Source organism: Panulirus ornatus, chromosome 66 (genome assembly GCF_036320965.1).
Source record: "Panulirus ornatus isolate Po-2019 chromosome 66, ASM3632096v1, whole genome shotgun sequence".
NCBI lineage: Eukaryota > Metazoa > Arthropoda > Malacostraca > Decapoda > Palinuridae > Panulirus > Panulirus ornatus.
Genome location: NC_092289.1, coordinates 5,878,188 through 5,903,134, shown reverse-complemented (window position 1 = coordinate 5,903,134; position 24,947 = coordinate 5,878,188). Strand labels below are relative to the sequence as shown.

The window sequence follows — 24,947 nt, the reverse complement described above, 5'->3', positions numbered from 1 at the left end:
TCACATGCCTCAGTCTCTCATTTAAGGCATTTCTTCTCTGTAGCTTCTGTTCATTTTCCTCCTCTTGTTTTTAGGCAACCAAATGTCCATGGAACCCATCACTGAAGTTGCCCACAGTTGAACAAGTGGAACTTTTATCTGAGCTGCTCGAGTCCAAGAGTCATGAGGGAAATAAATCCATTTCCATATGCCTCATAGCCTCTCTCTCAAGGCTTTTCTTTTTCTAGTAGACTCCCCCTCCATTTGTTCTTTTCCTTTTAAGCAGCTGAACATTCACAGAACCCACTGGTTAGATTGCTCTGAAGTGTAGGGAAAGAACCAGTTATCACCCCCCCCCACCCACCCACCCCATGGCATGCCTGACCTCTGTCATGGAAGTACAAGTACATTCCCAAAGGTAGACACTACCTTGATTGTTGATCTTGCACATCCCCTTGAGAGGGAAGCCTCACTCCAAGCACCTTCCCCATGGAGTTACAAAAAGGTACAGTTTAGTCTTAGCTCTTGTTCAGGACATATTGTTGCTGTGAACCTTAGGAAATGATAGAGAAAATATCATAACCCGTATTGAAGATACCAGCTGATCAACAGGATCATTAGTGATTCATAAGAATTTAGTTAGAGTTCAAATGATTATCTAAAGCATATCTTTGATTTCTGTGTGATAGTACAAATTAATGGGTAGAAAACTCAATGATTTTATTTACCACTCATAGTGGAATAGATTTATCACGATTCAAAGAATTCCACTGTGTTAATGATTTGGCCCCCAACCTAATGGCAAAATGTACGCCAGGATTTTTTTTTCAAACATGTTAGTGATCTCAAGGCTTAACAGAAAGAGGATGGCTCATTTTTGAACTCTGTCTGTTTTCCATTTAATTTGCAAGAAATAAGTGTTTTTATTAGCATCCCAAGTAAAAGAATCCCAGTGTATTACGATAGATGTTCTGTTCTAAGTCTAGTTATTCCATTGTGGTAGTTGATAGAGTGACTTCTCCCACTTATTTTGTCTTATGTGGTGTCCCTCAGGGTTCTTTTCTATTGCCTGTCTTCTTTCATCTCTTCATAAGTGGTTCCCTTTCTTATGTCTCTAACCCCGTTCACTCTTTTGCTGATGAATCCCTTCAGCAAATTTGCTGTTACTTTCCCAACCCCTAACTCCAGTACTGCTCTTGTTTTTGCATTAAACATATTTCACCTCTTGAATTAGACTTTTGCAGAATCTTGGAATGAAGAAACTGTAACCTGGTTAAATTCAGTAGTGAAGAAATGCAATTTTGACCTTTATCTTCTAAATCTCACTCATTTTCGTCTGCTAAATTTCAAGACACTGCAGTTCGACCCTCCCACAACTTAAACATACTACTAAATTTCAGAACACTGCAGTTCAACCTTCAAAGAATTTAAACACATTGGGTTTACAATAACCTCTGCTCTGGCCTGGAAACCCCACACAATGAGCATTACAAAACCTGTTTCACATAAACTGGGGATGTTATACAGTGCTAAAGTTATTTTTTGTAGAGAGCAGGTATTCCATATTCACTCCAGCATAGTGCTTTGCTCACATATCTAGGGTGTGTCTTCTTCCACCTCCCTACATCATTTCCTCTCCTGTTGTTACCTCTCTTCAACCACTCATTTCCAGTTGTGATATTCATGCTCTCTCTTTTTTATGTGTTATTTCAAAGAATGCTTTCATGAGCTGTCTTTGTGTGCCTCATTTACAAAGGTGAGAACTCATGGTATGTGACTATTGCTGCTTCTCCAAGTTTCTTTCTGGAAATTAACCATACAAGGATTAATCCTCATGATAATTCCTCCTTTCATTGAACAGCAAAGCTGTGGACTTCTTTCTTTCATCCTTCCTCTTCCTTAACCTTCCTGTTTTAAAGATTCAAGTTTACAGACACCAGATGACCTCAGATTAATTTCTTCCACTTTCTTTTTCTCATACTCTTCATTTTTCCTTTTATTCGAGATGGCCACAATAAGGGCATGTTTTTACCCTTGTCATGTTAACTGCTATATAGATAAGAAAAAAGACAGATACATTGCAAACAGAGTGGCAGCTGGATTGAGATTCCAGTGTCTGAATGTGGTGATCAGGTATTGTTCCAGAGAGGGATGTGGATGTAGTATGGGTCTCTTATATCCATTTGTGTGTGAGCATCATAAAATGTTCTCGGATTAGGCGAGACTCAGTGGAAGTTTCTCTGCCAGTCCTACCCATGTCAAGTTTTACTAAGAATTCCATTTTAGTCAAACCAACCATGGGTCTCCAGTCAGTCAGAGAAGTTGAAAGAATGCATGGGAATTTCCATTGTGAACCAATTTCATTTTGTTTAAATGATATTGCACATTAGGCAGTTACTGAGGTCATGGGCAGTTGATGTTTGGACTGTAGTGAATTCTTGATCATATAAAGTTCAATTTAAGGGTCTGATCTTTACATAAGTTCATTAAGGAAGGTTGCAATGACCTGTCTGCCAATGTTGCTTAAGTGCCTCTATGGAATTATGTGCTTCTATGGGTAAGGCTGACTCTGGGCGAAAGCATAATGGGTAAAGTTAGATTATATTTCAAGTGGTTACTTCAGCAGTTTTAGTTGAGTATGAAGTTGCTTCCTTTTGGGTAAGACACGTCCAGGGAAAAGTTTAGAGAACTACAGAAGATGAACCAAACAGGGATTTACTGTCAATTGCTCAAAGTGGGAAAATAGTTCTGTAAGGAAGGCTAGTTTTTCTTGAATTCCTGGTAAAACCATTTGACATTATCTCTATCTCATCATATAAGAGTGCTGCCCTGGGAAAACTTGCACCTCTCCAAGTTTCAGAAAAGTCTCCTTGACAGTCATCTTTAGTAGATGAATAACTGGAGGTGTTTGTATTACTTTTGGTCATTATAGGGTTTTCTCTCAGAGTGGAGCTTCGGTCCCTTTAGGCTACTATGGTATGACTATGTGGTGAGGGTAAGTGAGGGATCTGGCTCAGTGAGTTAGCTTTAAGATTGTAAAAAGCATGTTTTAAGTTAGAATCCTGGCTTAGTCTTCACCCCAGATGTACCCAGCCCACCTTCACCTTCCTCCAAAGAGGTTGGCTCACCTTACAGTAACCTTTGAGGGTTTAGGATTAACAACATCAACAGTTGAGATAGGGGAATGCATTGGTGTGATATAGGTAGGATAGGGAGAGGATACATATTTAGTAGGTAATTACAGCATTGTTTTTGAGCATTTTTTCCACATTGCTCTTCAGGACATATTTTTTAAGCGTGATTATAGCATAATTTGTTGTGTGCATGCCTGTCTCATAGATGTCAGGTATACTACTCTGACAGCTTTATATGAGACTTCTTCATGAAGGTTTAGATCATTTGTTCAGTGTTTATTCCAGTCTACATTTTGCCTTGGTATTACTTCTTTTAGGTTAGAACATATTAAGGGAAAGAGTTATATGATGGGCTCAGAGAACTATATAAGATCAGTCAAACAGGGATTTACTCTAGGTTGCACAAATTGAGAAAATAATTACGTAAGTAAGGCCGTTTTTTTTTATTGAATGTGTGGTAAAACCATCTGACACTTTCATCATATATAAGCTTTTCACAAGTTCAAAGCTGACTTTTTATATTGCAGAAACACCCCAGTTCTTGCCTGCTTATTCTTTTTTGTCATGTAAGAAATGGGTAGAAGCTTTAATGTAGTTAAGGTTTAGAACATGCAAGAACTTTTGGAGAATATGTTTTTGTCCACATACTTTTTCCTTATAATCATATTAATTTCCCTTAATACTCATAATAGAAATCAGACTGACCTTTTTTTTTTTTAGCTTGAACTTACTCATTTTGAATTCATTATGTTTATTCAAAGTGATATTACTGTACTTGTATATTCAGTTTATGCTCTTCATCAATTTCATGTTTATATCTTAAGTAGAAATATTTTTGGTTATTTATATGTTATCAGAATTTTTTTTATAAAGTTATTGTGTGATTTTAGAAGAAAGTTCTTTTATCTTCAGGTATGTTCCATTAAAGTGTTGAATTGTCAGTAGTCTAAATGTTTGAGAATTTTGCATGTGTTACCCTGCTTTCAGTGCGGGAAAAGACAACATGGTATATGTAGATGTTCTTTGGAAGTCATGACATACTCCTTGCCCATAAACTGTGGACCTTTTCTAATGACACTTGTGTATATGAAAGAATATTGTGCTGTAATGGTAATGAAAACATATATCTTGTTATTTAGTTCATTGCTGAAGAATTTTATTAATACATTCTCACTTTGAAGCATAGTTAAATAAGTTATCTTTTTCAGACTGTTTTACTTTAGTAAGGCAGAACTTTAAGGTAGCAAATGTTCGTCATTTGGAAAAGGTCTATATGATTTTTAAGCATGAACAGTCTCTTACTACATATTTCACTTCTCAGATGGTCCTATTTTATGTGCTTTAAAATTGATAAAAAAGAATCCAGAGCACATGTGGCATGTTAGGAATGTTAGAAATGACCAAAGTAATAATAAATTATTTTCCTAAATGTTTACCAAGCAAAATTGGTTATTGATAAATTAACTATGATTTGTTAAGATTGGTGTTAGTAATCAGTAGTTAGGATTTTTCATCTTGCCATTGATTCAGTCTTAAAACATTAAGTATGATTAAGCAAAGAGTATTTTTTTGCTTCATAGAATTTTCGTGAAGATTATTATGCATGATATATTTTTTTTATTTACATTTTTATTTTTCTTATATCCTTAATTGGTATAAAAGGCTGTGTTGGCTTGTGATGCTCCTAAGCTCATCATGGATCTTTGGTTTTTGCTGCACAGAAGGTTGGTTCATCCAAGTTGCATATTCATAATACCATGTAAATCAGAATTTGTAAGTCAGAAATGATGCTCTTCAGAAATTTAACTTAACCTAATTTTTACATAGAAGAAAGTGCTTGAGTGAACCATGCCTTATCATCATGTACAAATGTGAGAGTTTCTCATGACAAAATACTCCTTGCCTTTACAGCAGGGTAGGGGCCCAGGATTCTACCCGCAGGGTTCACTTCAGGTAAAGTCGCCAAAGTTTTGTAAATTTCGTTTAACAAATCTAGGCCATTAATCACCTTCTCTCTTGCACCGCCATGGAGTGTTGGCACTACTGCCATTACCTGGCTTTTACATTCTTCCAATGTTGTTACTCCATAATGTGGCAGTGGCGGATCTTGTCAAGAATAGATGAATGAATTAGTGGGTAATCCTTCATTTTTTTATTTTGAATGTTCATTTAGTATCCAGTATGAAACCCCTTTGAAAGCAAAGATGAACTCACCTCATTTAGCTACTCCACAGTTTTCCATGTCAGTTTTGGATCCGCCCCTGTGTGTTCACATATGTTGTGTAATTACAGTGTTTTCTGTTCTTCAGAATCCACCTGTAGCTTGGTCAAGGGCTTGTAGCGGCACTACTACTCACCACTAACATTTCCAACAGTTGGATCCACTTTGGAGAGGTTTCCGACCTTAGATGTTAACAAATGCCATTTGTAAACTGTTTAAGCCTTCATCTCTCTACTTGATATTCTTCTAATGTTTAGTTGCACTTTTATGAATTATCTTTCTGTTTTCTCATTTCTATGTTTTATACATTTCAAGGGATTGAAGCACAATTCATGAAATCATTGTCAGTGAATGGTTATTATGTTTCTGGGTTTTAATATTTGAGCACACTGTTAGTTCATTCTCATGTAGCTATGTCTTTGTGTGCTGCAGGGGAGTTTAATAAAGAGTTAATACCTTAGTAAGCTTTATTGTAAACATTGATAATAAAACCTGGAAATATTCTAACCCTTCATGATTAGAAAGAAAGGTACTAAATGTAGTGAGTAATTGCGTAATTGTTTCATAGCATTTTAGAAACATGAAGACTATTAAAATCATTAATTTGGTAGCTTTATATATGATGACAAGATGTAGGTGGATGTTGTACATTTTCTGCCATAATTGAATTCACACACACTTACACACACACACACACACACACACACACACACACACACACACACAGGAGTCACGGGGGGTTTTTCATCCCCCTCAAAGGTCAGATTGGGGTGTCTAAATGTTGGGATTGTAACCAAAATGAGAAAAAAGGAGAGATGGGTGTATGTTTGAGGAAAGGAACCGGGATTTTTGGCTCTAAAAGGAAACGAAGTCAAGGGTGGGGGGAAAAGAGGGTTTTGGGGGAAAGTTTTGGGGAGTAAAGTCGGGGGGTTGGTAAAGGGGCCCAAGACCCCAAGGGGGAAGGAGTAGCCCCATCCAAAAAGGAGTGGTGGGAGTATTTTTTTTTTTGGATAGGATTTTGGGGGGAAAGAAAATTTTAGTTTGATATGGGTAAAACTGAAAGGGAGGGAAAAGAGTGGGTAAAAAAATTGGTGCATAGAAACCGGGGGGCATGAGAAAAAGATCTGAGAGGAAGTTTTTTGGGGCGGGTAAATGAGTGTGTTAGTAATTTTGATGAAACGAAAAACGGGTTATAGTGATGGGGTGATTTAAATGAAAAGGGTGAGTAATGTGGCAGTTGGGAAAAAATTTGGTGTAATGGGGTGTTCGGGTTGAAAGGGAAAAGGGTTTAAAGAGTTGGGGATTTATGTGCTGAAAAGGGAACTGGTGTTTGGGAAAAACCCGGGTTTTAAAAAAGAGAGATTTACTAAGAATACGTATGTAAGTAGGAAAGTGGCCAAAGAGCTTTTTGGTTTAGTTTTTTAATTAATAGGCATGCAAAAGAGAGATTTTGGGGAGTTAATGTGCTGAGAGGGCAACGGGAAGGGATGTTTGATAAATTTTTTGGGAGGCGAAGGTGAAGTTTTTGGGGGGGTTTTTCAGAAAAAAAGAAGAATGTTGGGTGAAAAGAGGGGGGTGAAAAGGGGGTTTGAAGGTTTGGGAAGGAGACTTTGTGGGGAAAGGTACAAAAAAGAGTGATTTACAAAAGGGAAAAAAGGTGAGAAAAAAGGAGGAAAGGGGGATTTGGGGGAGGAATGGGATGTTTTGGGGGAAGCATTTGAGGGTTGGAAAAAGAGGGTTGGTCAATGAGAAGCGTGGGAGGGGGGCAGTTTGGAAAAGGGGTTTTAGTAAGTTTTGGGATAAAGAAGTAAGTTATTATTTAAAAAGGGAAGAGAGAGGTTTTGGGAAAATTTTTGAGGGAAAAATGCAAAATGAGTGGGAGATGTATAAAAAAAAGGGGCAGGGGTCAAGAAAAAGGTGCAAGAGGTGAAAAAGAGGGCAAATAAAGTTGGGGTGGGGAGAGTTCTTTAAATTTTAGGGAAAAAAAAAAAGATTTTTTTGGAAGGGGGAAAATAAAGTGCTAAGAAAGGGAACAAAGGGGAAAATTCATGGGGGGGGCAAGGGGAAAGGTTTGAAAACAAGTATTTGGTGATGTGAAAAGGAGATGGAGGGAGTATTTTAAAAGGTTTGAAAAATGTTTTGTTGATAGATGGCAGATATAGGGTTTTTTGGGTTTGGGGTGGTGTCAAAGTGGGGGGTTAGGGAAAATGATTTGGTAAACGAGAAGAGGTATTAAAAGCTTTGCGGAAGATAAAAGTGGAAAGGCAGCGGGTTTGGATGGATTGCATGGAATTTTTAAAAAAAAAGGGGGTGCTGTTTATTGAGGGTTGGTAAGGTTATTTAATTATTTTTGGGACTCATGGTGAGGTGCCTGAGGATTGGCGGAATCCCTTGCATAGTGCCATTTTTAAAAAGGGCAAAGGGGATAAAAGTGAGTGTCAAATTACAGAGGTATAAGTTTGTTGAGTATTCCCGGTAAAATTTTAAGGGGGGGTATTGATTGAGAGGTGAAGGCATTTAAAGGGATCAGATTTTTTTAAGAGCAGTGTGGTTTTTGGGAAATGGTAAAGGATGTGTGGATCAGGGGTTTCTTTTTAAGAAGGGATGTGAGAAATACTTCGAAAAGCAAATGGATTTTATGTGCATTTATGGATTTTGGAAAGGCATATGATAGAGTTGATAAAAGATGCTCTGTTTAAAAGGGATTAAGAATATATGGGTGGGGGGGGCAAGGTTGAAGCAGTGAAAAGTTTTTAACGGGGTGTTTAAGGGATGTGTACGTGTGGAAGAGAGGAAAATGATTTGGGTTTCAGTGAATGGAGGTTTGGGGCAGGGGTTGTGTTTTCTCCTGGTTGTTTAATTTGTTTATGGATGGGGTTGTTAGGGAGGTGAATGCAAGAGTTTTGGAAAGAGGGGCAAGTATGAAGTCTGTTGTGGATGAGAGAGCTTGGGAAGTGAGTCAGTTGTTGTTCGCTGATGATACAGCGCTGGTGGCTGATTCATGTGAGAAACTGCAGAAGCTGGTGACTGAGTTTGGTAAAGTGTGTGAAAGAAGAAAGTTAAGAGTAAATGTGAATAAGAGCAAGGTTATTAGGTACAGTAGGGTTGAGGGTCAAGTCAATTGGGAGGTAGATTTGAATGGAGAAAAACAGGAGGAAGTAAAGTGTTTTAGATATCTGGGAGTGGATCTGGCAGCGGATGGAACCATGGAAGCGGAAGTGAATCATAGGGTGGGGGAGGGGGCAAAAATCCTGGGAGCCTTGAAGAATGTGTTGAAGTCGAGAACATTATCTCGGAAAGCAAAAATGGGTATGTTTGAAGGAATAGTGGTTCCAACAATGTTGTATGGTTGCGAGGCATGAGCTATGGATAGGGTTGTGCGCAGGAGGATGGATGTGCTGGAAATGAGATGTTTGAGGACAATGTGTGGTGTGAGGTGGTTTGATCGAGTAAGTAACGTAAGGGTAAGAGAGATGTGTGGAAATAAAAAGAGCGTGGTTGAGAGAGCAGAAGAGGGTGTTTTGAAATGGTTTGGGCATATGGAGAGAATGAGTGAGGAAAGATTGACCAAGAGGATATATGTGTCGGAGGTGGAGGGAACGAGGAGAAGAGGGAGACCAAATTGGAGGTGGAAAGATGGAGTGAAAAAGATTTTGTGTGATCGGGGCCTGAACATGCAGGAGGGTGAAAGGTGGGCAAAGAATAGAGTGAATTGGAGCGATGTGGTATACCGGGGTTGACGTGCTGTCAGTGGATTGAATCAAGGCATGTGTATGGGGGTGGGTTGGGCCATTTCTTTCGTCTGTTTCCTTGCGCTACCTCGCAAACGCGGGAGACAGCGGCAAAAAAAAAAAAAAAATATATGTATATAATATATATATATATATATATATATATATATATATATATATATATATATATATATATATATATATATATATAAATATTATTTATTTATTTATTTTGCTTTGTCACTGTCTCCTGCGTTTGCGAGGTAGCGCAAGGAAACAGACGAAAGAAATGGCACAACCCACCCCCATACACAATGTGCACACACACATGCCCACACACGCAAATATACATACCTATACACACATATATATATATATATATATATATATATATATATATATATATATATATATATATATATATATATATATGTATATATATATATATATATATATATATATATATATATATATATATATATATATATATATATATATGTATGTATGTTTGTATATCGGACGAGAAAGAATACTTCCCACGTATTCCCTGCGTGTCGTAGAAGGCGACTAAAAGCGGAGGGAGTGGGGGGGGTGGAAATCCTCCCCTCTCATTTTTTTCTAATTTTCCAAACGAAGGAACAGAGAAGGGAGCTAGGTGAGGATATTCCCCCAAAGGCCCAGTCCTCTGTCCTTAACGCTACCTCGCTTACGCGGGAAATGGCAAACAGTTTGAAAAAGAAAAGAATATATATATATATATATATATATATATATATATATATATATATATATATATATATATATATATATATATATTTTTTTTTTTTTTTTGCTTTGTCGCTGTCTCCCGCGTTTGCGAGGTAGCGCAAGGGAACAGACGAAAGAAATGGCCCAACCCACCCCCATACACATGTATATACATACGTCCACACACGCAAATATACATACCTACACAGCTTTCCATGGTTTACCCCCAGACGCTTCACATGCCCTGATTCAATCCACTGACTGCACGTCAACCCCGGTATACCACATCGCTCCAATTCACTCTATTCCTTGCCCTCCTTTCACCCTCCTGCATGTTCAGGCCCCGATCACACAAAATCTTTTTCACTCCATCTTTCCACCTCCAATTTGGTCTCCCTCTTCTCCTCGTTCCCTCCACCTCCGACACATATATCCTCTTGGTCAATCTTTCCTCATTCATTCTCTCCATGTGACCAAACCATTTCAAAACACCCTCTTCTGCTCTCTCAACCACGCTCTTTTTATTTCCACACATCTCTCTTACCCTTACGTTACTTACTCGATCAAACCACCTCACACCACACATTGTCCTCAAAACATCTCATTTCCAGCACATCCATCCTCATGCGCACAACTCTATCCATAGTCCACGCCTCGCAACCATACAACCATATATATATATAAGGAGTCACGTGGGGAGTGTTCATCCTCCTCGAAGGCTCAGATTGGGGTGTCTAAATGTGTGTGGATGTAACCAAGATGAGAAAAAAGGAGAGATGGGTAGTATGATTGAGGTAAGGAACCTGTATGTTTTGGCTCTGAGTGAAACGAAGCTCAAGGGTAAGGGGAAAGAGTGGTTTGGGAATGTCTTGGGAGTAAAGTCAGGGGTTAGTGATAGGACAAGAGCAAGGGAAGGAGTAGCACTACTCCTGAAACAGGAGTGGTGGGAGTATGTGATAGAGTATAAGAAAGTAAACTCTAGATTGATATGGGTAAAACTGAAAGTGGATGGAGAGAGATGGGTGATAATTGGTGCAAATGCACCTGGGCATGAGAAGAAAGATCATGAGAGGCAAGTGTTTTGGGAGCAGCTGAGTGAGTGTGTTAGTAATTTTGATGCACGAGACTGGGTTATAGTGATGGGTGATTTGAATGCAAAGGTGAGTAATGTGGCAGTTGAGGAAATATTTGGTGTACATGGGGTGTTCAGTGTTGTAAATGGAAATGGTAAAGAGCTTGTAGATTTATGTGCTGATAAAGGACTGGTGATTGGGAATACCTGGTTTAAAAAGAGAGATATACATAAGTATACGTATGTAAGTAGGAGAGATGGCCAGAGAGCATTATTGGATTACGTGTTAATTGATATGCATGCGAAAGAGAGACTTTTGGATGTTAATGTGCTGAGAGGTGCAACTGAAGGGATGTCTGATCATTAGCTTGTGGAGGCAAAGGTGAAGATTTGTATAGGTTTTCAGAAATGAAGAGAGAATGTTAGGGTGAAGAGAGTGGTGAGAGTAGGTGAGCTTGGGAAGGAGACTTGTGTGAAGAAGTACAAGGAAAGAGTGAGTACAAAATGGAAAAAAGGTGAGAACAAAGGAGGTAAGGGGAGTTGGGGAGGAATGGGATGTATTTAGGGAAGCAGTGATGGCTTGCGCAAAAGATGCTTGTGTCATGAGAAGCGTGGGAGGTGGGCAGATTGGAAAGGGTAGTGAGTAGTGGGATGATGAAGTAAGATTATTAGTGAAAAAGAAGAGAGAGGCATTGGGCAGTTTTTGCAGGGAAGTAATGCAGATGAGTGGGAGATGTATTAAAGAAGGAGGCAGAAGGTCAAGAGAAAGGTGCAAGAGGTGAAAAAGAGGGCAAATGAGAGTTGGGGTGAGAGAGTATCATTAAATTTTAGGGAGAATAAAAAGACGTTTTTGAAGGAGGTAAGTAAAGTGCATAAGACAAGGGAACAAATGGGAACATCAGTGAAGGGGGCTAATGGGGAGGTGATAACAAGTAGTGGTGATGTGAGAAGGAGATGGAGTGAGTATTTTGAAAGTTTGTTAAATGCTTTTGATGATAGAGTGGCAGATATAGGGTGTTTTGGTCAAGGTGGTGTGCAAAGTGAGAGGGTTAGGGAGAATGACTTGGTAAACAGAGAAGAGGTAGTAAAAGCTTTGCGGAAGATGAAAGCTGGCAAGGCAGCTTGTTTAGATGGTATTGCAGTGGAATTTCTTAAAAAAGGGGGTGACTGTATTATTGACTGGTTGGTAAGGTTATTTAATGTATGTATGACTCATGGTGAGGTGCCTGAGGATTGGCAGAATGCGTGCATAGTGCCATTGTACAAAGGCAAAGGGGATAAGAGTGAGTGCTCAAATTACAGAGGTATAAGTTTGTTGAGTATTCCTGGTAAATTATATGGGAGGGTATTGATTGAGAGGATGAAGGCATGTACAGAGCATCAGATTGGGGAAGAGCAGTGTGGCTCCGGAAGTGGTAGAGGATGTGTGGATCAGGAGTTTGCTTTGAAGAATGTATGTGAGAAATACTTCGAAAAGCAAATGGATTTGTATGTAGCATTTATGGATCTGGAGAAGGCATATGATAGAGTTGATAGAGATGCTCTGTGAAAGGTATTAAGAATATATGGTGTGGGAGGCAAGTTGTTAGAAGCAGTGAAAAGTTTTTATCGAGGATGTAAGGCATGTGTACGTGTAGGAAGAGAGGAAAGTGATTGGTTCTCAGTGACTGTTGGTTTGCGGCAGGGGTGTGTGATGTCTCCATGTTTGTTTAATTTGTTTATGGATGGGGTTGTTAGGGAGGTGAATGCAAAAGTTTTGGAAAGAGGGGCAAGTATGCAGTCTATTCTGGATGAGAGAGCTTAGGAAGTGAGTCAGTTGTTGTTCACTGATGATACAGTGCTGGTGGCTGATTCATGTGAGAAACTGCAGAAGCTGGTGACTGAGTTTGGTAAAGTGTGGGAAAAAAGAAAGCTGAGTAAATGTGAATAAGAGCAAGGTTATTAGGTACAGTAGGGTTGAGGGACAAGTCAATTGGTAGGTAAGTTTGAATGGAGAAAAGCTGGAGGAAGTGAAGTGTTTTAGATATCTTGGAGTGGATTTGGCAGCGGATGGACCCGTGGAAGCGGAAGTGAATCATAGGGTAGGGGAGGGGGCGAAAGTTCTGGGAGCATTGAAAACTGTGTGGAAGTCGAGAACATTATCTTGGAAAGCAAATATGGGTATGTTTGAAGGAACAGTGATTCCAACAGTGTTATATGGTTGTGAGGCATGGGCTATAGATAGAGTTGTGCAGAGGAGGGTGGATATGCTGGAAATGAGATGTTTGAGGATGATATGTGGTGTGAGGTGGTTTGATCGAGTAAGTAATGAAAGGTAAGAATGAGTGAGGAAAGATTTGACAAAGAGGATATATGTGTCAGAGGTGGAGGGAACGAGAAGTGGGAGACCAAATTGGAGGTGGAAAGATGGAGTGAAAAAGATTTTGAGTGATTGGGGCCTGAACATGCAGGAGGGTGAAAGGCATGCAAGGAATAGAGTGAATTGGAATGGTGTGGTATACTGGGGTGGACGTGCTGTCAATGGATTGAACCAGGGCATGTGAAGCGTCTGGGGTCAACCATGGAAAGTTTTGTGGGGGCCTGGATGTGGAAAGGGAGCTGTGGTTTGGGTGCATTATATATGACATCTAGAGACTGAGTGTGTACGGATGTGGCCTTTGTTGTCTTTTCCTAGCACTACCTTGCGCACATGCGGGGGAAGGGGGTTGTCATTTCATGTGTGGCAGGGTGGCGATGGGAATGAATAAGGGCAGACAGTATGAATTATGTAGATGTGTAGATGTGTATATATGTATATGTCTGTGTGTGTATATATATGTATACGTTGAGATGTATAGGTATGTCTATGTGTGTGTGTGGACGTGTATGTATATATACGTGTATGTGGGTGGGTTGGGCCATTCTTTCATATGTTTCCTTGCGCTACCTCGCTAACACGGGAGACAGCGACAAAGTATAATAGATAAAAATATATAAATATATATGTATATATATATATATTTTTTTTTTTTTTGCTTTGTCGCTGTCTCCCGCGTTTGCGAGGTAGCGCAAGGAAACAGACGAAAGAAATGGCCCAACCCACCCCCATACACATGTATATACATACGTCCACACACGCAAATATACACACCTACACAGCTTTCCATGGTTTACCCCAGACGCTTCACATGTCCTGATTCAATCCACTGACAGCACGTCAACCCCGGTATACCACATCGCTCCAATTCACTCTATTCCTTGCCCTCCTTTCACCCTCCTGCATGTTCAGGCCCCGATCACACAAAATCTTTTTCACTCCATCTTTCCACCTCCAATTTGGTCTCCCTCTTCTCGTTCCCTCCACCTCCGACACATATATCCTCTTGGTCAATCTTTCCTCTCTCATTCTCTCCATGTGCCCAAACCATTTCAAAACACCCTCTTCTGCTCTCTCAACCATGCTCTTTTTATTTCCACACATCTCTCTTACCCTTACGTTACTTACTCGATCAAACCACCTCACACCACACATTGTCCTCAAACATCTCATTTCCAGCACATCCATCCTCCTGCGCACAACTCTATCCATAGCCCACGCCTCGCAACCATACAACATTGTTGGAACCACTATTCCTTCAAACATACCCATTTTTGCTTTCCGAGATAATGTTCTCGACTTCCACACATTCTTCAAGGCTCCCAGAATTTTCGCCCCCTCCCCCACCCTATGATCCACTTCCGCTTCCATGGTTCCATCCGCTGCCAGATCCACTCCCAGATATCTAAAACACTTCACTTCCTCCAGTTTTTCTCCATTCAAACTCACCTCCCAATTGACTTGACCCTCAACCCTACTGTACCTAATAACCTTGCTCTTATTCACATTTACTCTTAACTTTCTTCTTTCACACACTTTACCAAACTCAGTCACCAGCTTCTGCAGTTTCTCACATGAATCAGCCACCAGCGCTGTATCATCAGCGAACAACAACTGACTCACTTCCCAAGCTCTCTCATCCCCAACAGACTTCATACTTGCCCCTCTTTCCAAAACTCTTGCATTCACCTCCCTAACAACCCCATCCATAAACAAATTAAACAACCATGGAGACATCACACACCCCTGCTGCAAACCAACATTCACTGAGAAACAATTACTTTCCTCTCTTCCTACACGTACACATGCCTTACATCCTCGATAAAAACTTTTCACTGCTTCTAACAACTTGCCTCCCACACCATATATTCTTAATACCTTCCACAGAGCATCCCTATCAACTCTATCATATGCCTTCTCCAGATCCATAAATGCTACATACAAATCCATTTGCTTTTCTAAGTATTTCTCACATACATTCTTCAAAGCAAACACCTGATCCACACATCCTCTACCACTTCTGAAACCACACTGCTCTTCCCCAATCTGATGCTCTGTACATGCCTTCACCCTCTCAATCAATACCCTCCCATATAATTTACCAGGAATACTCAACAAACTTATACCTCTGTAATTTGAGCACTCACTCTTATCCCCTTTGCCTTTGTACATGGCACTATGCACGCATTCCGCCAATCCTTAGGCACCTCACCATGAGTCATACATACATTAAATAACCTTACCAACCAGTCAACAGTACAGTCACCTCCTTTTTTAATAAATTCCACTGCAATACCATCCAAACCTGCTGCCTTGCCGGCTTTCATCTTCCGCAAAGCTTTTACTACCTCTTCTCTGTTTACCAAATCATTTTCCCTAACCCTCTCACTTTGCACACCACCTCGACCAAAACACCCTATATCTGCCACTCTATCATCAAACACATTCAACAAACCTTCAAAATACTCACTCCATCTCCTTCTCACATCACCACTACTTGTTATCACCTCCCCATTTGCGCCCTTCACTGAAGTTCCCATTTGCTCCCTTGTCTTACGCACTTTATTTACCTCCTTCCAGAACATCTTTTTATTCTCCCTAAAATTTACTGATAGTCTCTCACCCCAACTCTCATTTGCCCTTTTTTTCACCTCTTGCACCTTTCTCTTGACCTCCTGTCTCTTTCTTTTATACATCTCCCACTCAATTGCATTTTTTCCCTGCAAAAATCGTCCATATGCCTCTCTCTTCTCTTTCACTAATACTCTTACTTCTTCATCCCACCATTCACTACCCTTTCTGATCAACCCACCTCCCACTATTCTCATGCCACAAGCATCTTTTGCGCAATCCATCACTGATTCCCTAAATACATCCCATTCCTCCCCCACTCCCACTATATATATATATATATATATATATATATATATATATATATATATATATATATAGTCCATGTCTCACAACCATATAACATTGTTGGAACTGCTATTCCTTCAAACATACCCTTTTATGCTCTCCGAGATAATGTTCTTGCCTTCCACACATTCTTCAACTCTCCCAGAACCTTCACCCCCTCCCCACCCCATGACTCACTTCCACTTCCATGGTTCCATCCGCTGCTAAATCCACTCCCAGATATCTAAAACACTTCACTTCTTTCAGTTTTTCTCCATTCAAAATTGCCTCCCAATTTACTTGTCCCTCAATCCTACTGAACCTAATAACCTTGCTCTTATTCACATTTACTCTCAGCTTTCTTCTTTCGCAAACTTTACCAAACTCAGTCACCAACTTTTGCAGTTTTTCACTCAAATCAGCCACCAGCACTGTATCATCAGCGAACAACAACTGACTCACTTCCCAAGCCTTTTCATCCACAACAGACTGCATACTTGCCCCTCTCTCCAAAACTCTTGCATTCACCTCCCTAACAACCCCATCCATAAACAAATTAAACAGCCATGGAGACATCACGCACCCCTGCCGCAAACCGACATTCACTGAGATCCAATCACTTTTCTCTCTTCCTGCTCGTACACTTGCCTTACATCCTCGATAAGAACTTTTCACTGCTTCTGGCAACTTACCTCCCACACCATGTACTCTTAATACCTTCCACAGAGCATCTCTGTCAACTCTATCATATGCCCTCTCCAGATCCTTAAATGCTACATACAAATCCATTTGCTTTTCTAAGTATTTCTCACATACATTCTTCAAAGCAAACACCTGATCCACATATCCTCTACCTCTTCTGAAACCATACTGCTGTTCCCCAAGCTGATGCTCCATACATGCCTGCATCCACCCAATCAACATCCCATATAATTTCCCAGGAATACTCAGCAAACTTATACCTTTGTAATTTGAACGCTCACCTTTATCCCTTTTGCCTCTGTACAGTGGCACTATGCATGCATTCTGCCAATTCTCAGGCACTCCACCATGAACAGTACATACATTGAATATCCTCACCTACCAGTCAGCAACACAATTACCCCTTTTTTTTTAATAAATACATCCTTTCCCACTTAAGCGAGGTCGCGTTAAGAACAGAGGACTGAGCCTTAAAGGGGCTCCTTTTGCATGCAAACGACCTCACAATCACATCACAACACCGTAGCACCACAGTAGCAACATCAGACAGGCAGCATTACATTGCACAAATGGAACAATGGCTCCTCTAAATATAATATCTGTATCTCCACTGAAATCTTCAGTCTTACTTTTAACCTAGACAGACATAAATCTAGTTCACACCCATAGGTCACCTTGAATGGATGGTCCCTCCCACTGTGCAAAACTCCACTCATTCTAGGCATCACAAATGATACAAATGACAGTTAGTTCCCACACCTGTAATATCAGTATAAAAAGCAATACAAAGTAGATGGCTTCAGAACGCTAGCTGGCACCAAATTTGGACAAGAAAAAGAATCCTTCAACACCCAACAGATACAATTCATCTACTCCACTTTACTATGCTGCAGCTGCTTGGTCTTTCACCTTCACAAAAATAGATATAACAAAGCTGCAAAGCACACAAGATTGTGCATTCCCAACAACCATTATCTGTTAGCATTTTAAACTATGCCTCAGCTGCTTAGTCTTCAGCCATCTCAAAAACAGAAATGAAAGAGCTGCAAAACACAAAAATTGTGGGTTCACAACAGTCATTAGCTGTGTAGCAACTTCAAAAAAAAACTGTGTGTTCACAGCAGTCATTCGCTGCGTAGCAACAACAAACACATTGCACCTTCATAGTGAAACAAAGATCTTCCTAATACAATTCCACCTTAACATGTTTGGCACTCTTTTCTCTGCAACAGTGCAGGACTCCTTCCACTCCAACCACCCTATAACTAACCATATAGGTCTCAGTCTCAAACAAAAATTATTTTTTGTTATGTTTTGAGTAGGAGCAACTGACTTTCAAAATTATAGATGAGAACATAAGAAGAAAATTATGATATGAGTGGTGTTCTGAATCATAGTTAGATATCAAAAACACATTTTCTTACCAAATGTACAATTCTAGGGTACACCTTGTTTGATGATTATAGGGGAAATAAAGTAGACAATGGTGTCTTCCTGTTTTTAAAGCTCACCTTAATCTAGTAATGAAAAATGTTTTTGCTGTTAATAATGTTCACTTCATTTTTGTAGAAAATAAAGAAAAGTTTTGTAAAGAATAACAGTAGGATTAGTTAATAGGTTTTCCACACAGACATCAAAGCTAGATGAAAGCTTTTTTGATCTTTTAGCAGAAATTTCTCATGAGCATGATTATATCATAATAGATTTTTACATAACAATATTCAAGTTGGTGGGGTGGGGATGGAGGTGGGAGGAATCCCTTTCCAGTAGCTCCTGGTATGGACTCTACATGAATTAGCTTGATAGTGTCAAAATCTGATTAGTTTAGAAACCTGCTTGTGATGAGAATGTATTAGATTTAGTCCTAGCTATAGATGAGGATCTCATTAATGTTGAAACTGAAGGAAACTTTGGTGCAAGTGATCACTAACAATTTTTTTAGTTGATTTTCAGCAGTGCTTGTAATGTTGGTTAGCATAACAGTTGTGATTTTTACGAGATTTTACACTTACAAATTTAAGCGGTTTTTGCATTCCTCTTGACAGGCAAGTGTGGGATGATATGGTCGATGAAAATGACATGAACATAGCGTGGAAGAGCTTAAGTAAAACTCATAGTAGTGGAAGGAACATATGTGCCAGTGTGTACTAAGTAGACAGTCTTTTTCCTACATGAAGCCAAGGTTGAGGAGTGCTGCAATAGAGAAGCTCCTGTTATCAAAGCAAGTAGCTTAAAAGAAACTCAAAGACCAATAACTAACATTATAGGGTAGATTATGTAAATTTGTACAAAGGAATTAAGAGGCATACAGAAAAGCAAACATTCGTAAGAAGTTATATTGCCAAAGATAGCTAAACAAACCTCAAAGATTTTTATAGTTAGAAGTAAGAGGGTCATTACCCAGTCTCTTGTTCTGTTAAAGAAGGAAAATAGTGTCTTGGTTCAAGGTGTTGAAGCTAATGCAAAAATCTGAATTATTTTTCTTGCATCTGTATTGGTAACTAGACACAACTCATATCCTTATCCCAGTTTCATTGGTAAGAGAGGAGAATATTCTGCATATTATTGACATAAAGGTTGAAGACATATTGTTAGCAATAAACAGAATGAAAGTTAATGAAACAGCAGGCACTGATAAGTTTATTCAAGGATAATGAAATCAGCAAAAAATGAGTTAGTTACATATAGTACATGTACAGAAGGAAAGCCAGGACATTAAGAGTGTAAGCTCTTTCCCTGTGACACACAAATAGTAATTTCACACACACACACACACACACACACACACACACACACACACACACACACACACACACACACACACACACACACAATCTGAGTAGTGCCCCTTATTTCCCAAGAACTTAGAGGGTCTATAGCACATGAAGCCTACTATGTGTGTGTGTATGTATGTGTGTGTCGGTGGGTGGGTGGGTGGGTGGGGGTTGGGTGTTTGTGTGTGTGTCTGGGGTGGGGGGTTGAATAGAATGCAAAAGGCCCTCTGAGTGATAGGTGCATTGGATATTAAGTTTGAGTTTGCCACATTTTGGGAATGTAATAGGGCTTGGGATGGGAAGTTTCACAGATTCACATCCATTGCTCAGGAGTATTGCCAGTTTTTACAGAGTGACTGGCAAACATGTAGGAAGTGAGCAAGGGTAGCTAAGTTTAACTGTATGAAAGTGCAGCTGTGGCTATACAAAGGGAGTAAAGTTTAAATCACCAAAAAGGCATCATTGTCACAAGTGTCAGTTGAAGACTTAACTTTTCCTTATGACTGAGGCTCTTTTGTAATAGTGGCTTCATTTCTGTTACTATCATTACTTTTGGGGTCATCCTTTCTTTTTCAGCATGCAACTCCATGATCTATTCACGATTTATATTTGCAACACTGGCCACTCCATAATCTATTCACCATTTATGACACTGGCTACTTCATGCCCTTCAATTATACTCTCAACTGCTAAATTACCCACTTTGTCATTCAAGTAAACCATCACAAGTACTTAGTCCCTTAAATTACCAGCACACTCACTCTGTTTCACCTGGAACACTCTCCCCTCTTACTCAGTCCTCATTTTTGGGTGCATAAGCATTAATATTCACTAAGCTCAGATAAATCACTTATTTTTACCCACATCAATCTGGGCCTAACTTCCCTACACTCTTTCATACATTCCCACAACTCTTTGAACAGCAGTGCGTCCCCTTCCATGGGTCTTTTCCTCACATTAGCCTGTGATATTACCTGTAATACATTCCCAAACCATTCTTCCCCTTTTCCCGTTGAGTTAGAACATCAAGTTCCCCTCCTCTCATTCTAGTTACATCCATGCACTTTCAGACACGCCAGCTTGATCCTTTGAGGAGGATGAGTGCATATATTTGGCCTCTTCTATTCCAACTTCTAGAAATTGAATTATCAGAGGGAAGGGTTTCCAGTCCCCTCTCCCTTCCATTCCACCTTCTAGAAATTGAATTATCCTACCCTTTTAGTCACATTCTGTGATACACAGGAAATGTGTGGGAAGTACTCTTTCTCCCCAATCCCACCTACCTCCTCATCCTCAGGGATTTATTTTTGAGTGATTTGATACACATATATCATAAAAGAAGATTGCTTGAGACTTTAGTTTGAAAGATTTTTTTATTTTGCTAATTTCTTTGGTAGATTTAAAGAAAAAGAAAAGATTCAACTGCGGTGATTAAGTTAGGTTTCTCTTATCATATTTGTAGGGTTTCACTATATGTTATATTTTTTGTGCTATTTATTTCTTATCGGTGAAATGCACATTTTCACAATATGAGTAGGATGCCCTTGATTGGCATCATTAATGAATTTTAGGAAAATGCTTCTGTAAACATAATGATGCCAATCAGAACAGTTTTCTTGTAGATGAAGTGCTATGAATTACGATTGTTTTTGGACAATTGAACATTAAATTTCTTTGGACAAGCAAGGCCAAAGATCTCCCAAAATTATTATAAAAGCAATACTAACACACAATTAGCAAAGCAGATGTTAATGAAAGACTCCATAGTTCAGCTGTGTCCAGGTCTTTCATCAGATCCTCAAATCAGCTCTTTGCTGTCTCCATAATTAAGAGCATACTCACAGGTGCTCGGCATCTATGTTGATGATCCAGTCAAATATTGTACTTACTGTTCTTTGATCTAAACAGTCTGTAATGATAGAGTTTACCAGTTTTGCTGGAAGCAAGCATTCCCTTGCCATGTGACAGCACTCTTGCCATATTTAAAGCATTCATTTATGTCTAATTTCACTTTTAGCTTATTATTGTCCATTGTTTTTTGATTGAGGAGTTCTAGAGGCAATACTTCTTTAAGAAGCCTTTGTAAGTAACACAGAGTTACCAGGAAATGTTGCAATGGCAGCATGATTCAGGACTGGTTATAATTGTTTAATGGCATTATTGTGAAGCAACATTATTCAAAATCATGCTAATCAAGGACATCCTGTATTGTGATCAGGGTTTGTAAAGATAATGCATAAGTTAAAAAAGTCTACACAGAATCATGACCGAATGTTTCAGATTTCCGAAGTTTCTGGAATTCTGATATATTATCTGGGTATTTGATGTTGCATATGTATCGAAGAAAGTTTTCAGGATGGAAGATTATGAATATAAAAGTAACAAATTAAGGAGATTTTGAATAATAAGAGCTGGTGCTTTTAAGTAAGCAGGTCATTTAATTTTTATGAATTTGGGAATGACAAAATGAGTTCATTTAACCTTGTTAATTAAATACATATAGTGTATGATTTTTGATGGAATCTAAACTGCATGCAGTGTATGTTTTGATTTTTTCCATTATTTGAAGGAACCGATAGATTTTTCAGTTGCTAGAGTCATGCACAAATGCCACTTGTCACCTATGACTTGAAATTCTTTTCATAAATATCCACAAGGCCCAGTAACACAAAGAAAGCTATTAAGGGAGGATGTCGTGTGCTTCCCCATTCAGGCTGCCTGCCTTGCTATGCAATGTAAAAAACAATAATTTTTTATATTCACTTGACAGTGACAGTCAGTTATCATATTTGGACTTAGTTATTTTTAATGTAAAGTTAGAGGAAGATTTAATCTCCAGGCAGAAGAGAGGAAGATGAAAGTGAAGGGTGACACCATGGGTCATCTGATATGTGGTTGCTTTAAATGGCAGCGACACACCAAGATTTAAGTAAATAAGTGTTTTACCAAGGTTTGAATGTTTATAGTGCATGTATAAATGGTTCTGGCTGTTTAAATGGCTCATAGTAGTTTTGTCATGTTTGAAATTATGCTAAAACTCATCTGGCTGGGGGAGACAGCTGTTTTGTATATAGGGTTGAAAGGGTTGATCAAGTGAGTAATGAGGTGGAAGAATGAGTAAGGGTGTATGTGGTGGAAGAAGGTGAGATTACTTGTTGTTATGTAAGGATGTCCTACTAAGATATATGAATGAGATAAAATTGTGGTCCACATAGGAGTTGATTGGTAAACTGTGTTGATTTAGGTAAAAGAGTATAGTTTTCAAAATTTGGGGTCAAATCATCATATGTGACATGCATATATGGAAAACTCATTGCCTTGATTCATTTGTTGTTTAGAACTCACTTGTGAGTTCATTCAGATGGTAAAAGCTGTTTTATCTGCATGATTTTTTTTTTCATATATATATGTAGTAACTGTTGGAATTGGTCTTCAAACCCAGTCCTTTTTTTATTTCTATTTCTGAAGCTTTTCAGTATTTTTTGTTTTTTGTTTAGATTTGTTCTAGTGTAAACTTTAATGAATATGTTGACACCCTTAAACACAGTTTCACGTACAGCGAATGCATTAGCCCATTGTCTTTGTTAGGGATGGAATAGCAAAGGTTGTAGTTAAATTCACTGAACTAGCAGATAGTGTTCAAGTTGATGAAATATGAAGAATTGATATATGTATATATATTTGTATGGATGCATAATATATGAATATATGTATTTCTTTTATTTGCAGGGAGCAATGCAGGATCTGAACAATTTACGACAAGAAATTTACCTAGGGGGTGGTATATCTCACCAGCGGATATCAGGGTCCCCACAGATGCGGCAACACCAGCACTCGCAACACTTATCCACCTCTCCAACAAGACCACATTATCATCATACTCTGCTGTCTCCTCCTACAGAAGCTCTTTCACGTTCCATATCTGACTCATCTCTCCACCAAAACCTGGTTCAAGGCAAGACGGTCAACAACCGGAAAGGTGCGCTTGCTTTTATTGCTTTTTATGGCATTTTTCTGAAATTCTGAAGTAAAATTTTGTGGCAAAATACTTATACAGAAATGATTAAAACCCAGGTTTTGAATATTACCCTGACAATATTTGTTTTGTTTACTAATTTAGTCATTTGAAAGTGTTTGTAAGATAGTTTTTTAAGAAAGTGAAGAGGCTGCTAGGTATCTTTTCATATATATTTATTATTATGAATGATGAATATGTATGAAAAGATATCTACCTGCCTTTTCACTTTTCTTAAGCAGTTTCAGGAACAGACAAACAACAACTTAATTTGGATGCATCCACTCTATAGCTGTCATGTTTATTGTGACAAAACCAGAGTTTTCCATCCATAGGTGAACCTCATAGACTACTCCACGATGTACCTTGACTACTTGATGTGCCATGATTCAACCCATTGACATCATTTTGACCCCATGTACTGCATTCCTCTTGTTCTCTCTGTCCAGTGCTGGCCTCTTCCCCTCATTAATGTTCAGGCCTCAGTAACCCAGTGCCTCATTTACTCTATCCTTCTATCTCCTCCTCAGGTCTCCCTCTCCACCTCAGTCCCTCTTCTTCCATCACTTAGAATTCTTTGTCAGTTACTCATCACTCATCATCTCCACACGCCCCAACCATTTTATAACAGATGTTTGGCTATTGATCAGGCTGTGCTCATTACTTCATTACCACAATCTCTCTCTCTCTCTCTGTCTCTCTCTCTCTCTCTCTCTCTCTCTGTCTGTCTCTCTCTCTCTCTCTCTCTCTCTCTCTCTCTCTCTCTCTCTCTCTCTCTCTCTCTCTCTCTGTCTCTCTCTCTCTGTCTTTCTCTCTCTGTCTCTCTCTCTGTCTGTCTCTCTGTCTCTCTCTCTGTCTCTCTCTCTGTCTCTCTCTCTCTCTCTCTCTCTCTCTCTCTCTCTCTCTCTCTCTCTCTCTCTCTCTCTCTCTCTCTCTCTCTCTCTCTCTGACAGTGTCATTTATCAGATGATCAACCTGTGCATAGGCCATGTGTCCTCAACATTTTACCTTCAGTACATCCGCCCTCTTCCTTTCTTGTGCATTTAAAGTGCCAAAAGGCATGTACATTCAACAGTGTGACTACTGTACCTTCAGGCATGCACATCTTTGCATTTGTGGACACAGACCTCTCCTTTCACACACCTTAATGTGCTAAGAACTAGAACTCCACTTCTGCTTAGTTAATCCAGACCCCATGTTTCCATGTGCTTCCTTGCTCTCTGTTAGGTGCTTAAGGCATTTCACTTTCTCAAAGCCTTCCCCTTTTGAACTTGACATTTAAACAATTCTGTCTTACCATTCATATTAGCATTAACTT

At 39.2% G+C, this 24,947-nt stretch overlaps 1 protein-coding gene across 7 annotated transcripts in view; it reads left to right on the top strand.

The window, feature by feature from the left end:
- LOC139746857 (uncharacterized) overlaps nucleotides 1-24,947 on the top strand; it is a 456,577-nt gene that overhangs the window by 198,811 nt on the left and 232,819 nt on the right. For 3 of the 7 annotated variants that reach the window (XM_071658477.1, XM_071658478.1, XM_071658474.1), the window contains exons 3-4: nucleotides 5,025-5,066; nucleotides 23,344-23,593. In XM_071658477.1, the coding sequence (XP_071514578.1) occupies nucleotides 5,025-5,066; nucleotides 23,344-23,593 (292 nt within the window). The remainder of the gene's footprint in view (nucleotides 1-5,024; nucleotides 5,067-23,343; nucleotides 23,594-24,947) is intronic. The other 4 variants (XM_071658479.1, XM_071658480.1, XM_071658476.1 and 1 more) reach the window with 2 other exon arrangements.